We start from the raw sequence: 26,128 nt of genomic DNA on the forward strand, positions 1-26,128 counted from the left end.
CCCCACAAACACACACACACACACACACGCCCGCACGCTAACAAACTCCACTGATTAGCGCATTCCTTCCTTTCCGCGGGGTAGGATGGGAAGGGAGGGTAGGAGGGAGCGTGAGATGAGCCGACCTCCATACATGAATCATCATATCAGCATCATCATCCGCCTATCTGAAGCGTGTACAACACACCCTGCTTTTTGCGCCTCGGTACGATGATATTATTGTCTGACTGAGTCTGCGTTCGCTAGTTGCAGCCTTAGTCTCTTCTGCACTCACGTGACGGCTCCTCCCCCTCCCCCCCCCCCCCCCCCCCCCCCCCCCCATCCCCCATTCGTCTCTTCACAGCATCCAACAACGTTATCGTAGCTTTACGTGTTGTTTTGTGGGATGTTTTGTGTCCACACACGCTCTGGCGCCAGTTAGAGTGTTTAGTCCCCGCTGCAAAATCACAAAACAGTGGAGTGGGGGGGGCGGGGGGGGGTCACACAAGATTGATGATTTAAGAGGTTCACCGTAAATCAACGATTGAATATGGCAACACTCGCATTATTGCATCAGCTTAGGCAGAAATAGAGCGCACCTGCTGTTTCAGAACAATATGCGAGTGAAAGTGAGAGTTGGAAGTAGTAGTGCGTCACTACACCCCGCTCGATAGAAGAGTCAACAAGGGGTCAACTACTAACGTGTGGAAAAGAGAGGGAGAGAGAAGGGATTTGAATCGATCATTGATCATTGTGTGGTTTTTGCTTCGTTGGGATTTGAACCCACGGCTGCCACCGTTCTGAGCGGGGTAGCCGCTTTACCAGCTACACTACCGTAATGGTTGAGAGCGAGGAAGTTAGTAGGCGTTCAGTATTGGCCCAATTTTCCCATTCTCCGTTCATGTGACCTGTTTAATGTTTTTACTTAGATTATTTTACTTATATTATATTATTATATTATATTTTACTTAGAGAAACTAACGAACGTTTGGTTTTGTTTTTCTCCATTGCAGAGGAAGAAATCGACGTGGTGTCGATCGGTGATAAGAACCTCCCGACCAACCCAACCGCACGCAACCGGCGGCACCTGGAGTCGGAGGTGGCGAGCAAGATTCGCACCGCGTCCTCCCGCCCACCGAACGGGGCGCTCCACTACGACCGGCACGGAGGCAGCAGCTACCATCACCACCATCACCACCACCACCACCCGCACCATCGCCAGCAGACGCCCCAGCACGGGCACGACGATGTGGTTGGTGGGTCGACGCGCGGTCAGCCGCTGCTCGGTGGCATGTATCCGACGCCCGCGGGCTCGACGACGATATCCGGTGCGAACACGCCGCTGCCGACCGGAAGCGGATGCCACAGTGCCGCCTCGTCGCCCCCGCCCCCGGTCGCTGCGCCGTCGTCGATGTCGCGTCGCCGCACGCACGGTGCCGCCGGTAACAAGCGCGGCACGAGCGGAGCGGCCGGTGGCCCGTCGACGAAGCGGATGCGCCAGCACCACAGCAAGCGCTCGTCCAACGGCCACGAAGGGCGGTCGGGCGCGGATAGCGCTGGCGGGACGCCGCACGACGAGCTGGACACGGCCGAGAAGCGCAACCTGCACAACGACATGGAGCGGCAGCGGCGCATCGGGCTGAAGAACCTGTTCGAGGAGCTGAAGCGCCAGATACCGAACCTGCGCGACAAGGACCGCGCGCCGAAGGTGAACATCTTGCGCGAGGCGGCCGCCCTCTGCAACCGGCTGAACCGCGAGTCCGACCAGATCAACGAGCTGCGCCAGCACCAGAAGAAGCTGTACGAGCGCGTGCGCTTCCTGCGCTCCTCCATGCACACCCAGCGCGCCCAGCACGCCACCCCGGTGGCCGAGTAAGAAGGTGAGCGTTTGGGGGGTGAAGGGTTGATCGCGCGAAGATGGCCAAAACCAGTGAAGTAGAGCAGGGATTCGATAGACGATATCTATAACAAACAAACATACATACATACATATATATCTATATATCCTTATATACATGCCACCTTTACACCTCATTTATAATGCAATTTCGTTGTCAAACCATATTTGTCCTTATATTTGTTAGCGTACAATTATAATTACTTTCCATCGCAAACTCCGAGCACGATAGTGTGGAAACCGATGGTGGGTAGGCATTTAATTGTTGAATTCTATACGAAAATCATCATGATTGATAAAGGAAAAAGATGAAATAGAGAGAGAGAGGGAGAGAGAGAGAGATGGAGAAGGAGTGATATGTGAGTGAGAAGGAGAGAGAAACAAAACAAATAGTTCCTGTATATTTTTTTTTCCTCCCCATTTTGAAATTGAGAATTTTGCTAGCATTTATTATTTTTACTCATAACGAATTGGAGCAGCAAAACCCTAGCGATATAAGCACACACACACACACACACCCACACATACCGAGCAGGATTGAACCCAATCCCGCAGCATCAAACTCCTCCACCCCACGACACACAATAGGCACACAAAAGATCGGTGCAACTGAACGTCATATTAATCAGTCTGGACTTGTATAAGGATAATCGCGTGTGTGTGTGTGTGTGCGTGAGTGTGGCTGGCAAAGCACAGCAGTACGGGCTAGGGATGGTTGTACATAGGTAGCTGCGTAAGGATAGCATAAGTAACAAGTGTTTTCTTGGCCCATTGTTGATAAAGAAGAGAAGAAAAAAAACATGGCTAGCAAACACGCTTGTAGTAAGTCAACCTTTACAAATGATGGCACGACGGTGGGGCGGGAGGAGAGGGTTGAGGAAGTGAGATGTGGAAGTCAAAGGAGCATTTACGTTTGGAGGATGACTGCACTAGTTTACCGTTTTGTATGTAAGTTTAAAAACATGATCAATGCTAACACCGGCGCATACATACTACGCAGTTCGCAAGTCTGTGTATGTGCGTGCGTGTGTGTGAGGGTGCGCCAGAAACGCAATCAAGAGCTCTATTTTCTTTAGTTCTTACTATTAGGTAGTTTTTTTTCTAATTGACTTTTCTTGAACAATATTTTCTTATTATATTTCGCTATCAATGTATGAGTTGGCAGAGCCTTCGATGTGCTTAGCTTAGGATGTTGTGAGGAAAGATGAGGCAGTAGGAGTACGAAGGGGGGTGGAGAAGTGTCGGGCGAGAAGGGCTATTGCGTCGTGGGCGGAAGGATCGTTCGTTCTTCTCGCCCGGCATGCAACTATGTGTTCATTTCTTGTTACGATAGGTAGGAAGCGAGAGGGGGGGAGGGTCGTGCCGTGCGCTAGCGGAAGCGGTGGTAGTAGTGATAGGCAATTAGTTATTCCTAGGTTTAATCCGTAAACGGTAAACTACTGGCAATGTCTAGGAGCGATAGTGTACAGCTTAAGGGCTAGTGTAAGACGATGCTTTTATTTTTGTGCCCAATTTTTAGGAGTGCCCAGTTTTTGTTGATTTATCCTATTACAGTTACATTTTAGGGTTTTTTTTTTATTATTACATTTGTTTATTGATTAATTGTGAACATTTATAAACGTAAATATATATATGAAATGTGTTTGCCATAGTAGGCGCGGTAGCAGGCGATAAATCGAATCGATTTTACCTTTTGCTGACCACTCTCCGACGGACACGAAAAGGTAAACAGAACAACCCACACACAGCCACAGCCACATACACACACACATACCTGAACAGGGACATCGAATGTACTACCTTCTGCACTTAATGCCTATTTTATTTCAATGATTCAAGCTACTTAGACCCTTAATCCACCCTTTTTCCCGTCCCTCCCCACGCAAGGTGTGTGCGTGTGTGTATGTGTTGTGTGTGGCAGAACAGTTTCACGGTCATGTTAGAAATACTTCTGTCAAAGCTTTCCAGCGAGAACAGTGCGTTTGCTTCCGCCAAGGATTTGTTAAGATTTGCGTATCATCCTAGCGAATCGGTGTGGAGTAACATTTATAACAAAAAAAAGGGAGGAAAATAAACGCCCGGGATGGAGGGAGAGAGAGAGAGAGAGAGCGGTTCACAATTGATGATATTGGGAGGGAGGCAACAATTCTTCCCACTAAACTATAATGTACAGATTACACCGTAGAAGAACGCGCTTGCTCGGTGCTCCTACCATATTATTATTTTATCAACTAGTTTTATCTACTGTTAACTAACGAGGTGACAAAAGCCCGGGAAATAGATTTACACACGCCACGCTATTACTGTATATCGGAGGATTAGGCGCATCTTCTACTAGATTAGGCGCCCATTGACATACGTTAGTCAGCTGTAAAGTGAAAAGTGCATTCAATTTATTCTTCAAATACCTTTTCTTTTTTTAAGTTGATAATGATAAGATAGATAGGATTAGTGAGGAAATGACAGAACAGATGGAAAACCAGTGGGGTGGGTGGTAGAGGAAGGAGGGAGGGACTGGGGTGGCTAATAAGCCTACCCAGTTGGAAGGCGAGAGTTAGAGAGAGAGAGAGAGAGGTCTAGAAATATAGCTCCTAGGCTCTTATTAAGCCTTTTCGGATTTCAAGTCAAAACCAGATTTCGCTACGTCATACTTTATCCCTTCCTTTTAGCTGATAAGGATCTCAACATATTATGTTTTCTTGACCACCACTTTGTCTGTGTGTGCGTGTGCGTGTGTGTGTGTGTGTTTGCTTTGTTAGCTCACGCTCAGCCGAGATCTCGGGGATGCTGCGTCGTCTCGATGCGAGGAGATGCCCCGTGAGATGAGAATCCCGGCTCACTCGTTGGCCAATGGACTCTGGCGGGGGTTGCGTTCTGCAATGCGCGAGCGAGGGAAAACCACCCGAGGTTGCGAGGAAAAGTGTGTGGTGTGTGGTGCTGTGTGTTCGCGCGTGAGTGTGAGAAAAAAACAGTTCCGGCAGTGTGATTCAACGCCGGTTGCACACCGTGGTGCAATTCCTGTGGTTCCCGCAGCTTCTCACCACAGCCCCGTGTTCTTTTCTCCGTTGCATAACGTCATGTCACGCCCGTAGGAGAAAAACAAGCCGGTGTGTTGCATGATAACGGATGGCGCCAGCCAGGTGGAGTGTCAACACACTACACAGTCCCAAGCGCAGTTGAATTCTATTTCTGCAACCTGTGTGCATCCATGCACGGTGGTTGGGTGTGGGTGTGTTTTATTTGTGTTGTCTGACGAAGTGCTGCGCTCTGTGTGGTGAGCCCATTACTACCAAACGGAATTACACAACAACTGCATGCAGCGGGTACGCTATTTCATAATTTTGCGTCAACGTCTCGCGCTTAATCTTATCGCTCATTGTTTCTGTTTTGTTTCCTCACACACCACAAAACCTTCGCTTACTATGTCGGTGAATGAAAATATTGAACGGCTGTAATTGTTAATCAGACAGCTACTTTTTTTCTTCCTATATTAAACAGAAATTTTCACACACACACGCACACTCGGCTCGATGATTTATTGAATGAAGAGGCACCGGAATGACGCACAGTTCGTGCGGCATGCCCTTCTCACACGCCATCTCACAACACGCCCTTGGGCCCTTCTCACACACTGAAAAGTGAGAGTGACACTTGGCTCACAGTAGTGAGCTTGGTTTTGGTGCGGAAACGCCCAGTGAACAGTTGGCTGCACCTGTCTCGCAGTGAGATGACGTTTCATTTTCCTTCTGTTTTCGCTTACAGAAAGGTGGTCTGGCTTTTCTGAACAGCTGCTGCTCATGCAATTTTTCGACAAACTTAAAAGAGAAAACAAACAAAAACCTATTTCTGCAGGCGCACCATTTACTATTCAATCGTACTAGACTTAGAGCAAACTCGCAATGTGCATACAACCATTTAGCGCAACTACTGTAAATTAATATCGTTACTCAGAGAACGGATAAAAAACCAGTGCTTTACTTACTTATATACATACATATAAAAATTAAAAACATATATTGACATATATATATATAGATATATAATACATCGCAAAATGTTGAGTGAAGTCAAATTCCTGCATGTTTATGAATCACTAAAAGAACGCTATGGTAATGAAATACATAGAATTTAACTACATAATAAACATAGGTATATATTCCAAAGGATTATTTGTAAAAACCGAAAGGAACCTTCAACAAACAAACAAACAAACAAACAAACAAACAAACAAACAAACAAACAAACAACTACCAACCAGCAAAATGCATTTTTTTTTTTGTTTCTTCTCTTCTGATACTTGTTTTTGGCGCCTTAAAGCGACACTGGCGACACATGAGAGACACTTAATTTAGGGATAAACTAAAATCATTGTTAATATTTCTCTCTCCCCCCCGCGCGCGCGCGGATAAAGTTGCAATGCAATGTGTTTCGATGCAAGAAGAGATGGTTGGTGGAAGTGTGAGAGGAGGAGACGGGAAGGGAGGGAGGGAATTTGATATTTGTAGTAGGGAGGAGCCGCGGTTGTTGTTTCGTCGTTGTTTGGAGGTGCGCGTGTAGACGGGAGCTTTTTTTTTGCTGGCTTTTTATAAGTTTTATTATAGCAGGTCCTTTTTTTTATGTTGATGTTACTACTATTCTAACGAATGCTGGCTCAATAAATAAACTGAGAACAACATCGAGTGCAAATAATAGTTTTCCCGCTTTGGCATCATTGTCTTCACGATTATCACAAAATCCAATAAGCAGAACGAAATGAAAGTACGGCAGCGTTTTACCGTAGATTATCCGCACCTTTCGTCAAGATATATGCTGCCGCAATAGGCACGTTCAACAGACAGAGGTGCGCATACTGACTCCCCATTTCTCCGACCGGAGATGTTCTTTCGCTCGCATTTTCGTTCTTGCACAATTAAGTTTTCTTTTCTGTCTAGCGCCACCCCACCTTAAAGGACGCGAAACGTAATTTAACACCATCGCTTTCGGTCGGTTAGCTACTAATCGACGATTCGGCTCGATATGACTAGTTCTAGGTGAAGAATGTTCTTTGTGGGAGATATAATGTGCGTTAATCGTCCTATGCTAAGTAGAAACTTAAGTGTTTTTTTTTTGTTCTCTTCAATTTCCTATTTGAGGTCGAAAATTTCGAACTGAAATCGCCTGAAAACGGGCACAACCAGGTAGCAAACCGCTAACAGATACCAATCCACAATTGATCCAATTGTAACTCTCTTATACAAAAACCACGTAAAAGTAATAGTTAGGGTTGAAGAACATGTTGGAGAGTGCTTGAAAAGCTGTGGGAGAAACAAACCAACAACACAACACTATGATCTATGGTACAATAACAATCTTTCTCTGCGAAAAACTCCATTAAACGTAACTGACCGAAGAAGGCTTTCTTGTTTGTTTGTTATATTTTCTCAAATTCTCCTCCTTTTTTATAACTCGAGGCCGAAGACTCAACCAGGCAAACAGGTCGTTAGTCATTTTTACAGTCATAAGGGATGTAATATACAACGAAAAAAACAAAATGGAATCAACTAATACAGTTAAAACACACACCCCGCACTATATAACTACCATCCGTTTTTTAGTTCTTTAAGGCGATTGAGAGAGAGAGAGAGAGAGAAAGGTGGGGGGTGGAAAAACCTGTTTCTTCTGTTTCATTGATTGAAATTTGTGACGTTTTTTTTTTTTTTAATTACATTTTCCGCCCATACACCCCCCCCCCCCCCCACTTCTTTGGGCTAATTTGATTAGCATGTAAGAGATATGCGCACCCGGAGTCGGGGAGTGGTGGAGTGTGGCGAGCATAATTCTATGTTTTTAGATATTTGGCGAGTAGTAATAGGGAGAAGAACGTACTGAATGAATGAAGCGAGTGTAGAAGTTTGTTTTCGCATTCGAAATGATATGTGGCAAAGTGCTAAAACAAATCGAAACACACGAGCGTGATGGGAAGGCGGTTTGAGGTGGTTGAAGGGGGATAGAGGTTTTTTTTTTGTACAGAACCAGGCAGGCAGGCAGGCGGGAAAAACCCGGACCCGAAGTGTCGGATTTGCGCGTGAGCCGTAGGAGGTGGAGAAGGAGCTGAAAAGGTACGGGAAAGGAGATTTGTACGCGGCTTTAGGAATTCTAGTTAGCGGAAAGCAGAGAACAGGGAGGAAGCGGAAGCGAAAAGATGCGAGATGCAAGAGGGAAAGAGAGACGCTGGGAATGGAACCTAAAATGTCGCCGGTTTGTTGTTGAGTAATAAAGAAAAATACGCAAAGAATGCCTCTTTCCAGCTACAGTCACAGAAAGATTGATTTGGGAAGAAAAGCAAAAAAAGCCAAATTTGTGTTCATGAGTGTCTTTATTCCAGTGGTTCTGCATCCGAAACACGCGCGGAGAAGGGAACCCGTTTTTTGACGGGTTTTGCTTGTAGATGACATGGAAACTGCAACGTCCTGTTCCGCTGGCGAGATCATCGTCGCGACCGTGAAAGAAACATTGTTGACGTTCACTTCGACGGAGAGAGTAGGAAGGGGGAAGGGTTGGTGAGTGGGGGGGGGGGGAGGGTTATTGGAATCAAAATATTGACACACCTGTGCGCGTGGGGTGCGTTTTCCTTCCTTCGGTTGCTAGGCCGGGGTGCGCTCTCCTGTCGCCTGTGTACGAGGGCTGGTGACGCACACACCGTCTGAGTGAGTGGCCTTCGATTTTCCGCCCCGACGGGCGGTTCCGATGGCGCCCGAGTTGCAAGGATGAATGGGACGGCTGGCGGCCGGAAACAGACGCGGCGTTGTTGTGCCGCCTCCTCCCCCCTGGCGGGCCTAAGCCGCTTTGCATGCGATCAATTGTGTGTTACATCACGGGGTGTTCGATGTAACTGCAGGGTTTTGCTGTTACGTCAGTCAGTTCGAGAAGAGGTGCACAAGTGAAAGCGCCACGACTGCGTGAACCCTCTGCATCAGGAGTTGCCAAAGATGGCGGATATTCTAGCCTTAGCCTTAGGAACTTGAACTCTTTGATCTGTTTCTCAAAACAGATACTCTATGTACACCCTTTACAGAGTTCGAATTATGTGACAAACTATGAACTGCCTAAGCATGCTAGACAAATATGGCTCAATTCCTCTTCCCGGGATTTACCAGACATCATTCTTTCTGAATATAGAACTATGTGTAGTCTGGGTCGTCCGGAGACATGACAGTGAGTTATCTCATAAAACTCTACATTATACTGGTTCTTCCATTGCTACTCCAAAGATCTGTCAGATTTAGACTATGTCCATAGTGTGGTAGATATTCTGAGTGGAATTTATTTAGTATCTCAGTATTTAGTTTCCTAGCTCCAATTTCCTCATCGACGTTCCTTGGAAGTTTTGGGAGTTTGTCCTTCCACCGTGGTACGAGTTTGGTCCTTTCAGATAGGCATACAAAATGAGGCTGGTTCGGATTTACCCAAAGGTCGGTGTCCTAGAAGTGCTCCTCTGGCACTCGGCTATCCATTTCTTGGTGGTTTGGGGGCGTGAGGATGAGTGATTTACTTATCTTTTTGGGATCCCCTTAGACACCAACTCTCTTCTGCCCAGTGCGTGAAGAGCTGTACTCAACTTTTAGTAGGTTGCACTTAACAGACAGCGAATAGTCAATGAATCTCGTTCTATTTGCACCTCAGATATTGACTATTTCATCCTCGCTAGGTGACACCTCGGGGCACTAAGTAGTTCCTCGCTGTTCGATGCTAAAAACTGCAACTAACAGCCCGACTTGCCGAACCCTGCGCTAGAACATTCTCGACTCCGCCAATCGCACGGAACGTCGGAAATACTTGAAGAACTAAAACTCACAGAAGTTAGTCATCGAGTTGGGAGGTGGGGGGAAGGTGTGTGTGCATGGGAGGAACCCAGAACTTTTTTTCCTCAGCGCGCAGACCCTTTCACTCGCGTAAGTGTCCCTAGATGTTAGGCCCAAGACACTCGGTTCGGGCCGTCGAACGGTGTTGGGTTCTTCGGCAGCTCTGGGTGCTAATTTTACATCGCACGGAACGCTCGCGTAGACCGCCGCCACACCCCCCCCTTTCCCCGCACCCCTCCGAAAGTGATGGTTCTGGCGTCCATTGCGAAGGTTAAATTTAGTTAGGTCGGAATTCGAAAAACCGGGAATGCCTGTCCCATGATCGAACGTGTTCACGGCTCACGGCAACTTTCCCACATAGGGAGGAGTAGGAGGAGGTGGAACCCTTTGCGGACGTCGGTTGTGCCATCGATCGTTGACCTAAACATAGATTGATCCGTCACGGTCCCTTTTCGGTGCACACATTTCTTTCCCGTTGGATGTCACACACGCCACGCTTAAAATAAACAAATAGATTAGAATAGGGGAAAAAGATTAGAAACCGGGAGGAGAAATACGGAAAGAAACGCCAGTGCCCCCGAAAGCCCCTTCATCCTCCTACCCTTTTCTACCATCCAACTGCATGTGAGACAAATTGAAAAGGCAATTATTTTCCACTTTCTCTCCAGCGTGCTGATTCTAACGCGTCGAAACAAACATCTAATGGTAAGAAAATTGTAGGTTTGTTTCTAGCACTAATTGTTTACTATTTGTATGCATAATTTGACCCTCAATAATTGAAGTGGCGAGCCGTTAACACAAAACCAACATCGTCAAACCACAGCAAAATGGACAATGCACTAAAACCGCAAGAAGAAAACAGGTTCCTAATTGTTATAATTTGGTGTTTTTTTTCACCTTTTCCACCGAGTCGTGCTGTGTATGTGGTTACGTGTGGAGGGAATGAAAATATTTTCCTTACCATTAACATACAGTCAAAAAACTTTGTTTTTTCTTTCAGTTTTTGGTTGGGATTCCAACATTCACTACTCTCATTGATGCCTACTTCATTGTTCACTCTGTTACCACCAGTTTGTTTATCTGTAATCAAACGTTTGTGTTTCTAATACAATTTTGTAAACAATACTTGTCATTAATTAATATATTTCGTTCATATTCCCTGGTTATGGCTTTCCCTAGCTCCCCAAAGCGGTGAATTGGTACGATTTTGCGTTTCGCATACGTTCGATCCTCCTTTTTTGATCCTCCAATTCGCGCCGTTTGACATTTGCTTATCGGTTGGGTGCGCTTTTTTGGCATTTTCGGCAAGAGAAAGGCACGTATCGGTTCGATCCGGTTGGTTTTGTTTTGGTTTTTTATTCATTTCGTCGCTTCGGTTTGCCGTCGCGGCTCGGACAAGGCTCAACACACGTCAACTTCCGCGTGCGGACGCCGGGGCAGCGCGTCGGTCAGTTTTATTTGAATCGATAATGCCGCCTCACCTACAGGCTGCGGAGGCTCACCCGCAAGGGGGCCTTTGCCTTATTTATGTTTGGCCGTGTTTGGGCTTGTTTTAAACATTCTTTTCTTCCACCTCGGCCGGAGGTTGGTTGCGGTTGCGGCTCGAAGGCGAAATTGTGGTGGGAAAATGCGTCCCGGTCAGCGTCTTATGCTGTTGTACGGCTTTACGGCCTCCCGGGAGGCCGTTCACATCGGGCCGTGCCGGGCGTTTAGCGTGGCCGTGTCGCGATGTGTGTTGCGGGGCCTGTACCGGTGAAAACCCACAAACGAAGCCGGTCTCTGCGTCTGGAAGCCGGGGCCAGCAGGAGACGGGAGCCAGCTGGAGGCCAGCACTCGGACTGCTGGGGGGTCAGCATCGGCAAACCGGACGGAGTGACGAACCCGTCTTCTCTATTTTCGCACACTCACACATACACACGCTTCGCGGGCGGGGGGCTGGGGGTGCCGGAATGTGACAGACGACGTGACGTCCTAGCGGGCTTAGGTTACAGCGCCAGGATTGCATTTCAGCACTGACCCTTCCTAGTCACGCTCGCAGTGCAGTTGGTCATGGCTGTCTAGATGCAGTTTACGTTCGGCGAAAGATTGCAATTTGTTTCCCCATAACCCTCCCGGCTTTGTTTTTTTCGGGCGCGGGGAAAGGTATGACGAAAAGCTCCCGGAAGGTGGTGGAGTGGCGAACCCGTCTGAGCCGCTGTCTGAGCCCTGAGAATGTCTGCACCGTCACGTTCGGCTGCAACTCAGCTCACTATCGATGAAGGTAATAGTCCAGGAAAAAGATGTACATTGATAATTGCACGGCAATGAAACACATACAATGGGATGCATTAATATTTAGCAAAAACTTCTCCAAACAATGCAACTCAATATCTAAACCTCATCCTATAATTTTAGCTTTTATTCTTATTCGAAAAAGGCAAGGTTTATCACGTCTGTAATGATCTTCTTCTTAGAATCATTTTGAAGCTGAAAACCACACCTATTCCCTATTAGGATTAAACTACGTAACAAAGTCAATGAGTAACAAAATAACGTATGAAAGATCACAGCTTTGCAATTGGGAAAGCATCTTCAATCGGCCAACCATGGGCACTATCGTAGGACAAATTATTTCATCTGCCACATGTATTCGATAAAGCAAGCAATAATAAATCACGGCGCAAAACCGGTTGCTTTGCAATAAGTGGCATTTTTAGCGTTAGCAACTTTGTGCCAGCGCTGCCATCCGGTTTGTTGCCTTCTTCTGCTGCCCTTCTCCATCGCAAAATCGATCATCAAAAACTTAGAAAGGCCACCGGCGAGATTGGCGAAAATGTTGCGAAACACACGAGAAAAAGCAGAAAAGGTGGGCAAGCGAATGGCGCAGCACATGAGGGAAGTGGTAGGCGAAATGCACGCGTATGTGAAAATTCTAGGCACCAACGGAATGGAAAGTTCCGAAGGAAGAGGCGAAGGAAGCTGTTGTTTCGAGACTGGGAACTGAACTAGAAAATGGAAAAAAAATAATAATAATAAAACGTAGCATCCGCGACGCGCTTTTCGGCCCCTTTCAATTCGAATAGGCCGGCTCTGATTTCGAGTTTGTTATGTGTGTGTGTTTATGGTGACCTTCAAAGATTTATGCTGCGCCCGGAATTCGGTACGAAAAAGAATGAGATAGATTTTGTTTTTGCTTAACGAGCACGCAGGAACTTTGCGTTCCTTCTTTTACCGGTGGGCTTTGAGTTTCGAGTTTCCTCTTCCTCTTTATCCGCTGCGATTCTCACAATCGGTGCGCTTCTTTCGTTCTGTGAAAGACTCATCAAGGTAACCGTGTGCCTGCTTAACTGTATGTGTGTGTGTGTGTGTGTGTGTATGTGCCTAGTCAATGGATAGCCATCTCACCAAGGCGATGTGAATCGAGCATTAGCATTAAACATGAAGCATGCAGCATGAGGACGCAACAGCAGCACCGTGCGGAAGAATCTAGGTGAGAGCCAAGAAGAACGGGGCTAAGAAAACCGCGTGGTTTTCGACGTGCAGAAACATGAAAAGCATACAATTAGGCCCCGGCTGCCGTGGTCGGAATTCACAGGAATAGCAGCGATGAGGTGGCGGTTTTTACCCGAAAAACGTACCCCGAAAAACCCCGAAGCGAATGCAAGACGAATGGGCCGATAAAAACAAGAAACCGGAGAATGGAGATCAACAATAATGTAAAACGGTCTCAAATAAAGGGGTCCTAAAAATTGCTCAAGAAAACGGAGGAGGAAGAACACCGATAGAGAGAGGAAGATAGAGTGAGAAGGAAAAAGGAATAAACAAACTCGCAAAAAGAATCACGCAAAAAAATGGTAGACGACGGTGGAAGAGGAATGTCTAGAAGTAACCGGCGGGCAGTACGACTTATGGGGAGGGAGGGGTTGAGGGAAATGTTTGCAGGAAGCGGTAGGAAAACCGGACGCGGTCCATCGCGGAATTCCGTGCAAAATCGCAACAGAACGCGCCAAATCAGCGCGCAAAGGCAGGTTAAAAAGGAAAGCAGAAGGAATAACGATAACCAAAGCAAACGACGAAAACAGAGGGAAGCTGCGCCGAACGGTGCAAAAGAGGGAGGGTGCGAGCGGGGCAATGTATACACGGAACGATAGGAAAGATGAGCAGAGAAGATAGCGGGGAGACAGACAACAGGCGGGATGGGATTTTCAAACTGGGAAGATGTTCGTTATCGGTTGCCCTATCTGAAAGTGTATGTTGTTTTATGTTCGGAACTGCAATAAAAAGGGACTAAGAACGCGCGTTGCCGAGGTTTTTCAAATTTGGGGTGATTTCAGCTCGGAAGCTCCAATTTAGAATGTCCGTAGTTCGTTTACGAGGGATGATCGATCAAGGGCGTTTTTCTAATCATTCGGTTGATTTTATTATAGGAGGAGCGGTGTTTGGTCCGCTTGCTGCAGTTAACGAATCGTTGTGATTGTAAAGTAAGGTTTCGTCTAAATGAAATATTTACGACAAGCGACGATCTTTTAGGTTTATATGCTCCCTGTTGGAAGAGCACACGTGGTGAAATCCAGCGTTTTCCTTCCATGTCCGCTATTCATCCAAATTTGATTGGGAACGATTTTAGACAATTAATTAATTTAAATGCAAAGAGTAATTTTCGCTTGCTTGTTTCCCATAGTGCGCCCGCTTATCTTATCGCCCGATCACGTCCATTCACGCCTAGCGTTCGTTGAGCTTCGGCCGCAGCTGTCAAAGTAAGGGTCGTGCAGTGCGGTTCGTAGGTCGTTGTGTACGCGTGCAGTGTTTTGGCCGGGAAAAGTATCCGTTTGCCGGGAAAAGTTCGTGATAGTGCGTCGACTGGTGGTCCAGCAGCAGGACGATGTAACGTGTATTGTCGTGATTCTCGGATCCACCGGCAAATCGAAGCGGACGCTGGAAATGGCTGCCAAGTACACGGTTCTGGAGGTGACAAAAATGCCGGCTCGATGCAGGTGAGCGAATGTGCGTGGAGCGTGTGCCCTCAAAGCAAGTGGTGTTTGTGTAGCGTTGTCGCAGCACCGTGGACCGGACAGCTGTTCGGTAGGCGATAGATGAGGAATCGGCGCGTTGTAAAATTGCAAATACCAATGGCGCTCGGCTATCATCCAAGCCACCAGAGTACATCACACTGCAGCAGGTGAGAAGAATGGCCAACCATACGGCCAGGGCAGACCGCATTCAACAACCTGTTTCCTCTACCGATCCGTACGGCCCGATAAGGCTCAAGTTCTCATAGACAGGTTCCACCAGCCGGCCCATGCTCTGGTCGTGATAAATTTATCAGCATATCTAAAATCTTGTTTACTAATCCCCCGAACAAAGGGGTTGTTGCCGACCATTCGGCCTTGGGCAGCAGGAGAATCTCACGGGAAAAAGTCGATCATTTGAATATCGTCAGATCGACCCACGACCGGAGGTGGCGTCCACTCGCAACTCCTTGTGGACAGTAAACGTCACGCAATGTCAGGCAATGTTTCACAATATTGAAGCAAGCAAGTCTTGGGTATGTAGGTTAATTTGCATATAGAGTATTAGAACCGAACAGAGAACCAAAATAATCTCAAAAGCACAATGACGGAAGTACAGAAATAGGTTCACAAAAATAACAGTAAACGAAAACGGTTTGGCAAATGATTTGTTTACCTTTGGTTATACATTGATCCGTCCTAAACTATTTCAATGTTGACTCTGGATCGCTCCCGGCACTACGTCGTGCCTTCAAATCCCATTGGGTTCACTTCCAACAACATATTCTCACCGTGTTGTTGTATCCTAATGTCATCAAGTGTGTTTTTATTAGTTGTCCGCCTGTTAATCTTTCTGCGATCATTATTAGAAAAATAATGACGTTCACAGGTGTGTGTGTGTGTGTGTGGTGTATGTTTGACCGTCATTTGTTGTAGCCCACTCCAGCCGCTTGCACCTGTTCGCAATTGATTGCGGAGGGTTTCTCCTAGGCCCGGGAAACCCTTTTTTGGGAGCGCCATATGGTTTCGCCGGGATGTTTTCTAGCTTTCCCATTTGACCGTGGTGCGTTTTCGTTTTCCGTTCCTTCCTATTAGCCCCGCGCCGCCTTTTGTTCTAGCGTACCCCCTGCGTCCCCGAGTTCTAGGCTAGGCTCTAGGCAATGCACCACCCTGGAGCGTTAGGATTTTCGCCAGTCATGGGCATTTTTAACCGCCGTGGCACCGTTTTTCCGGTCGCGTTGATAGGCACTTAATGTTCGTTTGCCGTACCCTGTTCCGTACACCAGGGCCAGGTCCGGGAATGCAGGTGCCTTCGTTGGCGAGATGAGATTTATTGGTGGGAACAAAAAAAAACCCAAAACAAAACAAAACAAAAATGAACTTCCCTCAACTACGAGGCGAAGCCAATGAACAGGCACACTAAATCAAATCACCTCTTCAGCTGGACGCGAGATTGCAATCGGGAGGTAATTTTGTCCGGGGGAATCGAACCCCGGCTGACGGTGTACCCTTCGGATGACGATCGTCGTGGCTTACCGACGCTTCCTAGCCGCCTTTCCCATCTTCCCATTCTTTTCCGTTTCGCTTGATTCAAAACGCAATTAAAACTACGCCTGCACGTCCAGGGCTTAAAATTATATATATTTTTTTAGTTTTGTTTTTTCGTGTACTAGATGAATGAGCGATTGCTCCGCGGCTTGATTGCCGGTGGTTGCTTTATTTTTATCACTTTACACACTTGAAGGCAATTGGCAATTAATGTAATGTCCCGAAAAATGGCGGCCCTAACGAACCTACCTCGGACACAAAACCCGAACGACTTCGGATGAGTAATTTCCGTAGGAATCGATCGAGTTTACGCCGGGCACGATTTACACCCGATCGTTTAAGTGCACAACAGCCGGCTCGGAGGCTCCGGAGGGCCAAAAACCTTGACGTGACTTGCGTTGACTAGGCGAGAGAGGAGTGTGGTCGTAAAATGGGCTCCATTCCGCCTGAAGAGGGCATCCTCGGTCGAGCTGGTTCTGATCCGTCGGACGAGCGGACGATTGTGGAATTTCAACAGCGTCGGGAAAAGGACTGCTGGCATGCATAAATTATAGAGCGTTAGCATTGCCGGCGGCCTGTGTAGGGCGATGTAAGCGCGGCGACTACTTCTCGTACGACAGCTTATCCGGTTGCCCGCTTTCACCTCTTACACCTGCAGCTGCAGCAAACACCTTGAACGTCTGCACATCAGGCATTAATTCTTATTGCCTCCTGCCTTTTTGCTTCCCTTCAATCTCCCCCCCTGTCAAGTGTACAGAGGGCAGAGCAGACGACGCACCACCTGCTGGATGTTGCCACGCCGTGACCCACTTTCGGGAGCGTGCCCTCCCGATCGTATCCTTTATCGGTTTCTCAATTCGCGAACCAGTGTGTGACTTCCCCTCCCGGGGTGGGTTCGCATTAAGGGGAACGCTAGGCTGTCGCTAGGTTCAGCCTTCAAGTGTAAGGGATCAAACGTTCTCTAAAGTTCGCTAGCGTCACTTGTTCTTCTAGAGCGGTTTGGAATGCCGATGGGGATTTTTCCATCGCTGTGGGTACCCGCGGGATCCCGCTGTCGACGCAGGTGTACACGAGTGAACCTTCGTTTCGGGAGTTCAGGAATTACGACGTTCTACCGGCGAGAACTCTAACATAGCCCCGGTCCAGTCGGTTCCCACATGGAATACATTCGGACAAACGCGGCACAAAACACACATACCTACACACACACACACACACACACACACAGATGCCAAAACCGGTCCAAAGCCGGCATCAACCGGCTTTGACCATCGTTGTCAAATTCATTCAATATTCATGAATCCTCGCGAGGTCCGAAACCCTGATGGATTTTCGTGCCGTGGGTGGGGAGGGGGTGTCGGGGCGGGTGTGTCAAACTGTCAAAAATGCGTCGACGGCGAGGTTACGGACTCGCGAGACGTCGCGCTAGCTTACTTTTGATGATTCTCACACACTTCAAAACGCGTTTGCTCGAACGCAGACAACTTCTTCGGTGCCTTCGGTTTCTTTTGGGTGGTGGAAGGGGGGGTGGAGGGGAGTTTTAGCGGTACCCAGTAAAGGGAACCGATGAAGGGTGCGTGTGTGTGTGCGCGCGTGGTTTTTATTTTCCTTTGCCTTGCTATTTGGAGAGAAATACCATTAGCATGCAAATGATGATTTCTGTTTTATCGAAGCCTTCCTTCGCGCCTGCCTGCCCAATGCCTGGCTCTGGTGGATTGTAGGGTAACCGGCTTGACACCACCGCCATCCTCCCTTCCTCTCCCTGACCTCCTTCCTCGTTGGCCGCGTGAAACCTTGAATTTGTGCGCGTGTAACCCTCAAATTCTGGGAGGGAGGGAAGAGGATGGCTGGCGGGGGGACAGTTTCCTGTTGTTTCTTGTTCTTAAACCCGAAGCCCCCCCCCTTCTCCACCTCCTAATCGCACAGCTCCCTTCCTCTTGCCCTCCCTAATCCATACCCAGCCGTTTTCTAGCCGGTCTGTTTCTAACTCGGCTTTTCTGCCTTTTCTTTGCCACATCAAAACTAGGCGAGATCGACGGCTGGGGGTAAGGAGGGGAGAGGGAGGGGGGGGGGGGGGGAGGTAAACACTTTCGCTCTCCTGCAGGACCACATTCCATCGCTTGGAGACCCACCTTGCTTGGGCATGCGACTTCGCCGACTGGAAGAATACCTAAGTGTTCCATAGAGGTTCTCCTGGGGGAGGGGGTGGCAACTGGGAGAGGAGGGGGGGGGGGAGGTATCCAAAGGTCATCTTCAATTCCTCCCCCCCACTCCCTCACCCCTCTTTCTACCGTGTCCTTAAGGTTCGCCAGGGTGGCGCGACAAGAACGCTTAGAAAGGGAACCACTTCCGGGCCGGAAATGGCGAACGAACGCTGGGCAAAACCGAAAGTGGCTGCCCATTTGTGGCGCCAACGTTACGTGCTCATACGGGGGCCCAGCTCATCCAAAAATAAAAAAAAACCCCCACTTCTATGCTTCATTCATGCTTATTATGTGTCGCGCATGAATTGATGATGGTATTAAGGGATCGTTTTTTGTTTTTTTTATTCTGTCGTTCTCCCAAGCGACCGTTTAAGATAAACGTCTTGAAGACATTTAATGAGAAAAAGGAAGAGTAAAATTCATAAACACACACACGCAGAGGCCCTCCACTGTTTATATCGAGAGACTTATTCGCCTTTTTTTCCGCGGTTTTGTTCCACCGCGCTTTTTCTGACGCAATTCGGACGGCCCCCATGCAGATGTGTGAATTATTCCCGCGAAAAGCGAGGAATCGCGAAGACAAACGCACCGAAAAAAAAAAAAAAAACTAATGTTAAAATACACATTCCACACATGCTGAGCCAGAACCGTCCGCATCGAAACGGTTTTTGGAATCCAGACCGAGCAAACGAAACAGGTTGCAACGTGTTTCAGCAGGTTCTAACCGTCGGTGGGAGGGAGGGGGGGAGAAGGGGACTTTAAACCACGCACTTGGGAGTACCGAAGGGTTGGGTTGCGGGCCTATGGTTAAATAATACCGTGGGACACTGGAGCTCAGCAAATACGGTACAATTTTAGCTCTAAACTAGAGTTGTGTAATTCCGATTCAGATTCATGAATCTGAATGACTCTTGGTTCGTTTTCGAGATTCATGATTCCCAAAGATTCCAAAACAAACAACAGAAAGGTTATGTCCTCTTCGTTGCTGTGACCGCTTTGATCCACACCAATGAAAGAATCAGATTCGTGAAAGAATCAGATTTATGAGGAATTATTAAGATTTCTCAATGTTTTACGATCCGAATCCCAAAAGATTCGTGAATCAATTTGAGCGATTCTTAGGTGAAAGATTCACATGAATGAATCGCGCCCAAAGACTCATGAGGCACAACACTTCTATAAATGCCTGCAAGCCTAGAATTTCGTTGAGCATAACAGCCCTTAATTTGAAATAGATAAAATAATAGAAACATTTAAAAAAATATTGAAAGTTGTAGTGTAACTAATTAGATAAACGAAAGAAAAACGATGCGTGTAAAATCAAAAACAAATTGGAAAAAAAGGTGGGAAGAATATGAAAACTCAATCAGACGGTTTATTCTAACACAACTTTCTGGCAGTAGCATAAGCCCAAAGTTGATTAGTTTGCTCACCATTTTTGTAACTTAAAAACACACGATAAAAATATAAAAAAAACGTAAAACAACTTATAAAACAAAATATAGCTTTTGATAAGTCAAACTACAAACAATAAAGTAGGAAATACGACGAAACACAAAACGAATCACGAAATCATCTTCGATTGTTTATAAATAATGTTGGTATAAAGTGGTAACCAGCAGACACTAGTTTAACTTCTAACTAACTTAATTAAAAACATACTTTGTTTATTGTAAAACGTGTTTTGTACTTTTTTGGGTATTTTTCGGTTCCGAGCCGTTAACAAGCTATCGTTTAAAATTGTGTTTTCCGTTACGGGAAAAAGGGAGTCAATCCAAGCGACATGTTCTTTGTGCTTTACGACTTATGAGAACTATCCTGCGGTAGATGTAAGTTAGTTTTTGGCTAAAAAACCAAACAGCCAGGGACAGATGGAAAACATCCGTCCCGGGCACGGCATGGGAAAGTCATCCAAATTCCAACCGATCGCGCAACGAATGCCCCCGGTGGAGCAGGTTGTCTGGCCCCCCTACCCTGCAGTCGGTGGTTCTGCCACTCTGGAGATCTGTCGTGGAGTCGTCTTCATAAAGGCAAAAACCCGGCAAATCCCCTAACGACCGCGACGGCGTTGGAGTTTCGTTTGTTTTTTGTTTCTTCTTCTCCCCTGTTTCGATTACGTTTTGCCCCACGGTTCTAAACATCCCCCTTGGGAAATAGGGTTTAAAGCAGGGGGAGTAGAGAGGGGGAGGGAGAGAGAGAGAGAGGCAATTTGTGGTTGAGGTGCGTAGGGGGCAACATATTGAAATAGATTTCACGGCATTTAAATTACGGCCGCACACGCGGGCGTTCGCGGGTCCTTGAGATTTGAACACAGCGCTTCCGCAACGGGCCCGATCCCCCTCTCCCCCTCCATCCTTCAACACTCTTATTCCTCCCCCCCCTCAACTGCTGTAAATTTCCCATCTCGAGTGAGTGTCTGTGTGCAAAGGCGAATGAAAGAACGCGAAGAGACAACTGGCGGATAAGCGAAAACCATTGATAAGTTCGTGGAACGAGAGTGCGGGGTGGGGTAGGTGGAGCGCGGGCGGGCGACCAAGAAGATGGCAACGGAGACGACGATGATGCTGCTCGCTCGCTGGCTCGCTGGCTGGCTCATGATCGTGATCATGGCGATGATGTACTATTTTCACTTTCATCGAGAAACCAGGGCCGCTTTGTGGTGGTGGTACCCCTTTTACTCATTCAATTGAGTGGGCAGTGGGCAGCGGGAGCGGGGGGGTGCGCACAGGGTTATGATGCCTTGTTGCCTTTCTGCCTTCCCTTTCCGCCGTTTCTGCATCGTACGCATCTTTCACCAAAGCGAGAAGACGCCGAACGAAGCTCATGCCAACCGAAGCGAAAGCAAAATGACGGTGAAAAACCCTTAAAAATGAATTTGGTACATGTTGGCCGCTAGCCAGAAGCAGTGAGTGCACAAAAGGGGGTGGGAATTGCAAGAACTGCGTTGAAATCAGCGGTTCTCAAGCCAGGTTCTCGGTATCATTACATTTAATCACAACCAGAATGATACGATAGGATTTAGTGTTCAGAACGTTCTATTCCAAAATGACACTCAAAATAGTAGATATCAGTACATTTTATTTTACCTAACTTCTGTTAACCAATATTATTGAGGAAGTTTTTATTTTGACATTTATTGTAAAAGATCTGATAAGCCATTCGCTCATGCACACAAGGGAGTAGTGTGGAAGGTTGAATATATTTTCAATGATTTTTTTCATGTTGGAACTCAAAATTTTGTTAAAAGGATTTAAGTTTATCTGTTATGACCGAAAAGAAACAAAAGACGTATACGAAAACAGTACTAAACAATTTGACTACGAAACAGAAACGATCAGGATAATCTCGCTTCATTATGTTTGTGATTTATTCCTCCTTATCGTGCAAATACTGTGTTAAAAATGGTTTTCGACAAAGCAAGCTTTCTATTTGCCTATGTCTTTCAGGTTTGATCGTCTTATTGCGGTCGTATTTTTGCAAAAAGAATGTAAATCAGATTTATTTACTGCATAGCTTACAAGTTGAGAAAATAAACAAGTACAGTAAAGTCAGAAAAAGGTTGACAATTGATATTGGAGATGCTCCACTTCATCATCGTAAACAAAATTTCTACACCCGGTTTTGAGTGATCAAAACCAACACTATATAGGATTATATATTGCGTTAGTAAGATCGTGTTTACGGCACGCAGCTTGAGAATCGCTGGCGTGGATGATCGTTTTAAGATCGCGTGTGAGCATCATTCGCATTTTGCAGAACTTTAACAAGATCCTTACGAAAAAAAGGGAGAAAAAAAGAAGAGATAAAGAGAGAGCGAGCGAGAGAGAGAGAGAGAGAGAAAGAGAGAGAGAACGTACAACAAAAAAAAAGGTTTAAAGTGAAAAAGAATCCCACATGAACAAGGAAATGGAATATATATTCCACCATCATGTTTCGGCACTCCCCCGGCCCATCGAAACCCTCTTCCGGCGTATGGTGTGATTGCATCCCTCCTCTTCCTCCCCCCCCCCCCCCTTCCCCCTCCCTTCATCGTGCCCACCCCACACTTCCGCTTGCCCTCGCGGGGTCTATCGTTTTCATCGCATTTTTGGATCGTTGCTCATGGCAACTCATAAATTTGTGCACAACGATGTGCGTATGCGTGGTGTGTGCGTGCGCGTGTGTGTGTGTGTGTGTGCCGCTCATTGAGGGGATGAACGCACACACACATACACACATACACACGCACGCTCGAGTAAACAGAATGCCGAAACCATATCGCGTTGTCGCGCGGGGCTGGTTTCGTTGTTCTGCCGCGCAATAGCCGAAAATAAATTAACATCACGCGGAAGCGAAAAGCGCGTACCCCGAGCGAACTGTTCTCATCCCCCTGGTATACCCCCTCCCCCTGGTTTGAAGCTCAACCGGCGTTTCCAAGACGGCGTTCCGGCCGGCGTTTGTTTTCGTGTCTTTTTTTTTCGCCCCCTTCGTTCGTTTTCAATTCGACCGCCGGCGTAGAGGAGGAGGAGGAGCGGCGCGAGACCCCCAAAACGGTCGTTGACGACGACGACGACGACGTTGATGATGGCGGCGGCGGCGACGACGGCAATGGGGTGGCGACGCAAAACGTTGCTTTAATGGCGCGTACGCAACATTTCATGCGCAAAACGTGGCCAACTGTGCGTGTGCGTGTGCGTACAATTACGGCTCCCCTTCCTGCGAGAAAAAAAAACGATCTTCTGGCCCACCGACCCCCAACCTCCTCCTCCTCCTTCTCCGTTCCCTTCATCCATCTTCTAAAACCCATCGCGCCGAAGGTTCCCAAGGTTTTCGTTTTTTCGGGGAATGGCGGGGTCCTTCGCCGCGAATTTGACGATCTTCGCCGCTCTCTGCCATTCTGTCGACAGATTTGAATAAGCCGAACGATCATACGTACGCGTCTGCCTGGAACGAGGGCCGCGCCCCCCCCCCCCCCCCCACCGATTCCTCCCCACTTGCTACCCACTTGGAAACGCGGACTCTAACCCCCGAACATTTTTGGCGCCTTATCGCACAGGAATGTGTATGAAATAGTTCGAGCTGGACCGGATTGGGCTTTTTTTTCTCTCTCTGGTTGTTCTGTTTGTATTTGAAAAGGTGCGTGGCACGTGTGCCAACACCACACACGCTCAAGGCACGACTACGAGGCGCGGAAGGGGGTACGGAACGGCACCAGCGGGTTTTGACGCTGACGCTGGTGATAAGGCGGCGTCATGAACGACGACCGATGGGGTTTCTGCCTTCCGATAGCGTCTGCTGGCTGATGGAATCCGCACGTCACTTTCATCTCTGGAACCTTGCTTGATTCCGCCCGAATATTGCATCAGACGAGTGTGGAGGTTCTCGCCCATCTTGGGTTCTTACCTAATCCAACTTCCTGCTTGTGACAAACTACTAAATCCAGAGAAGGCCAATGGGAGATCGGATGAACCGGGGGCATCGTCTTCCGCCCAGGGAGGGCTCGACCGGATGCCCTGGAGCGCAACGATTCGACCCAGTTTCGGCACCGGGCTAGCTGGTACGTCGCTCTTCGTTTACCTTTCATATTTTTCATTTGGAAGATAAACCAGGCGTTTTTCCACCTGCCTCTTTTATTCTAGAAGATTCTGTACACAACCATATTGATTATATTACGATTGCCCATCACCTTCGAGTAGTAGCCGGTTATGGTCTGCATATGAGAGGCATTGTGCTTAAGTTTAGTCCAAATTCGAGAATGTCCAAGACATTAAGCACAAATTTCCACACCCTGGTTGAAGTGTTTTATTTGAGAAATGTCTTGACGGTGGGGCAATTTGACTAACCTAACCTAAACGATCGCTTGTTCTTAACCAAAAAGCTTTTTCCTTACTTTCCTTGGTGTCCAAAAAGTGCAACTAACTGTGCGATGTTTCAATATATTTGCGGCGAGCCTTGCTTGACGTTTATTTTTTATATTACGTGCTACAAGAAGTGAGGGAATGTAGTCAAAACATGCTATGACTTCTGCTTGAGCACGAAACGTCAACATTAATCGAGCATTTTCTTCAAATATGCTTATTCGAAAGATAAGAAAGAAAGAAGTTATCATTCGACGTATCTGGTCAAACAAACCTTGTCGATTGTTAGTTTTGGCAAGATTTTAGCAAGCTCTGACTTTCGTTGATCAACCATACACAAGGTTTGAAACAACGTAGGTAAGATCAAAGTTATCTACTCTTTGTTTTTCATGTTGCTACTGAATCATCTGTGCAGCACATTGCATCACTGTTCGAAACGTGACGTCTTCGGGTTTTTCGCCGTTCCCGGGCATTTGTTTGTGTTTAAATGTTTTTCAAAATTTGCAAAAAGGAACAAATACTTCCCGACAGAGGTCACCCCTCCCCGGGCCGAGCAGGTCAACGACTGGCGTGGCCTGGATTTCAAGCCGATGGTTTGTGGTGGTTCGACTTTTGCGAATGTTGTTTGCTCGCGGTTTGAGTTCACTCGTGTCCGTACTTACCTCGCCGTCTTGTCGATAGTTTTTTTTTCCTTTTTCCAATGTTTTCTTGCAGCTCTTTTTAAGCTGTGGCCGGTTTTTGAAATTTGTTTTATTTATCCATCTGTCAAATGGCGGGAGTTTCGGGTCGCCGCCGGGGCGAATTAAGAAATTATAATCTCAAGAGACTGATCGCTGTTGGTGGCCCTGCCCTCCCCATACGGGGGGGAAAGCTGACGGAAGAGGGGCGGGGACAGATGCAGGGGGCACGTTGACCCGATCCAACCAAGCTAAAGAAAACAAAAAAAGAAACGGCTACAAACCAATCGAACCAACTTCCGACCGGGAGAAAATAAAAATAACTTCCACTTCTGGTCTTTTCAGGGCATCGGTTTGTTTTATCTTTCTTTTTAATTGTTCGTCTCAATTTGCTTCTCTGGTTGTCATGAGACACACACACACACACACACGTATGTAGTCCTGCTTGTAATCCCATCGATACATTGTTGTGGCGTACACAGTTGTGTCAATAAGTGGAAGACTCCTTGGATTGTCGTCGCCCGCTCCGGTGAAGAAGTGTGTCGCCGTCTCCAGGGTGAGATGTCTCTTCGAGTGTCAACCACAAACGAAAATAAATACCACGTACAATTAGAACAATATACATACAAGAAGATGATAAAAAAAAAGAACAACACGTGAAGCAAACAAGGTCCAGCTCCGCGAAAGGAAAACAAGAAGATCTTTCCAGTTGAATTCATTTCCGTTCTCCTGGATTTTTCTTTTTGTTATATTTGTTTAGTTTGCTGGAAATCTGCCGCTGAGGTGCATTTGCATATATGTTCCCCGCCCGTTCGGTGGTGGGTGTTGTTGAAGTAGCTCTTTACTTTATTAGGTGAGCCACGTAGCTCCGCACAACTTTTCAAGGATCAAAAGGCTTATTTACTCACCAAATTTGCTACTCAGTCGGTTGGATTGGCTCACCAAACTCACCAAACAGTGAAGTAGCTCCTGTTCTGTGAGCAACTTTTGAGCTACCTCCCTTTAACTCGGTGACCCGTGTAGCTCAATGACGCAAGGATCTAGTTCCAGCATTGAATCGGGTAGTTGAGATTCATGATTCGTTCTAATCAGCGGTGAGCTACCCGAGCTTTTCTAAATAGCTCACCACTCCAGTCGCGTGAGGATTGAGCTAGGTA

General features: G+C 47.1%; 2 protein-coding genes across 3 annotated transcripts in view; both read left to right on the forward strand.

Moving 5' to 3' along the window:
* Window positions 1–3,293, forward strand: part of LOC131269407 (uncharacterized) — a 209,463-nt gene extending 206,170 nt beyond the window's left edge. For both annotated transcript variants that reach the window (XM_058271756.1, XM_058271755.1), the window contains one exon: window positions 993–3,293. In XM_058271756.1, coding sequence (XP_058127739.1) covers window positions 993–1,855 — 863 coding nt within the window. In that variant the 3' untranslated portion in view covers window positions 1,856–3,293. The remainder of the gene's footprint in view (window positions 1–992) is intronic.
* An 11,189-nt stretch (window positions 3,294–14,482) lies between these two features.
* LOC131268625 (brefeldin A-inhibited guanine nucleotide-exchange protein 3) overlaps window positions 14,483–26,128 on the forward strand; it is a 66,594-nt gene continuing 54,948 nt past the window's right edge. Inside the window, exon 1 of the mRNA XM_058270856.1 lies at window positions 14,483–14,875. The gene's annotated coding sequence lies outside the window, so the exon portion shown is untranslated. The remainder of the gene's footprint in view (window positions 14,876–26,128) is intronic.

Source organism: Anopheles coustani, chromosome X (genome assembly GCF_943734705.1).
Source record: "Anopheles coustani chromosome X, idAnoCousDA_361_x.2, whole genome shotgun sequence".
Lineage (NCBI taxonomy): Eukaryota > Metazoa > Arthropoda > Insecta > Diptera > Culicidae > Anopheles > Anopheles coustani.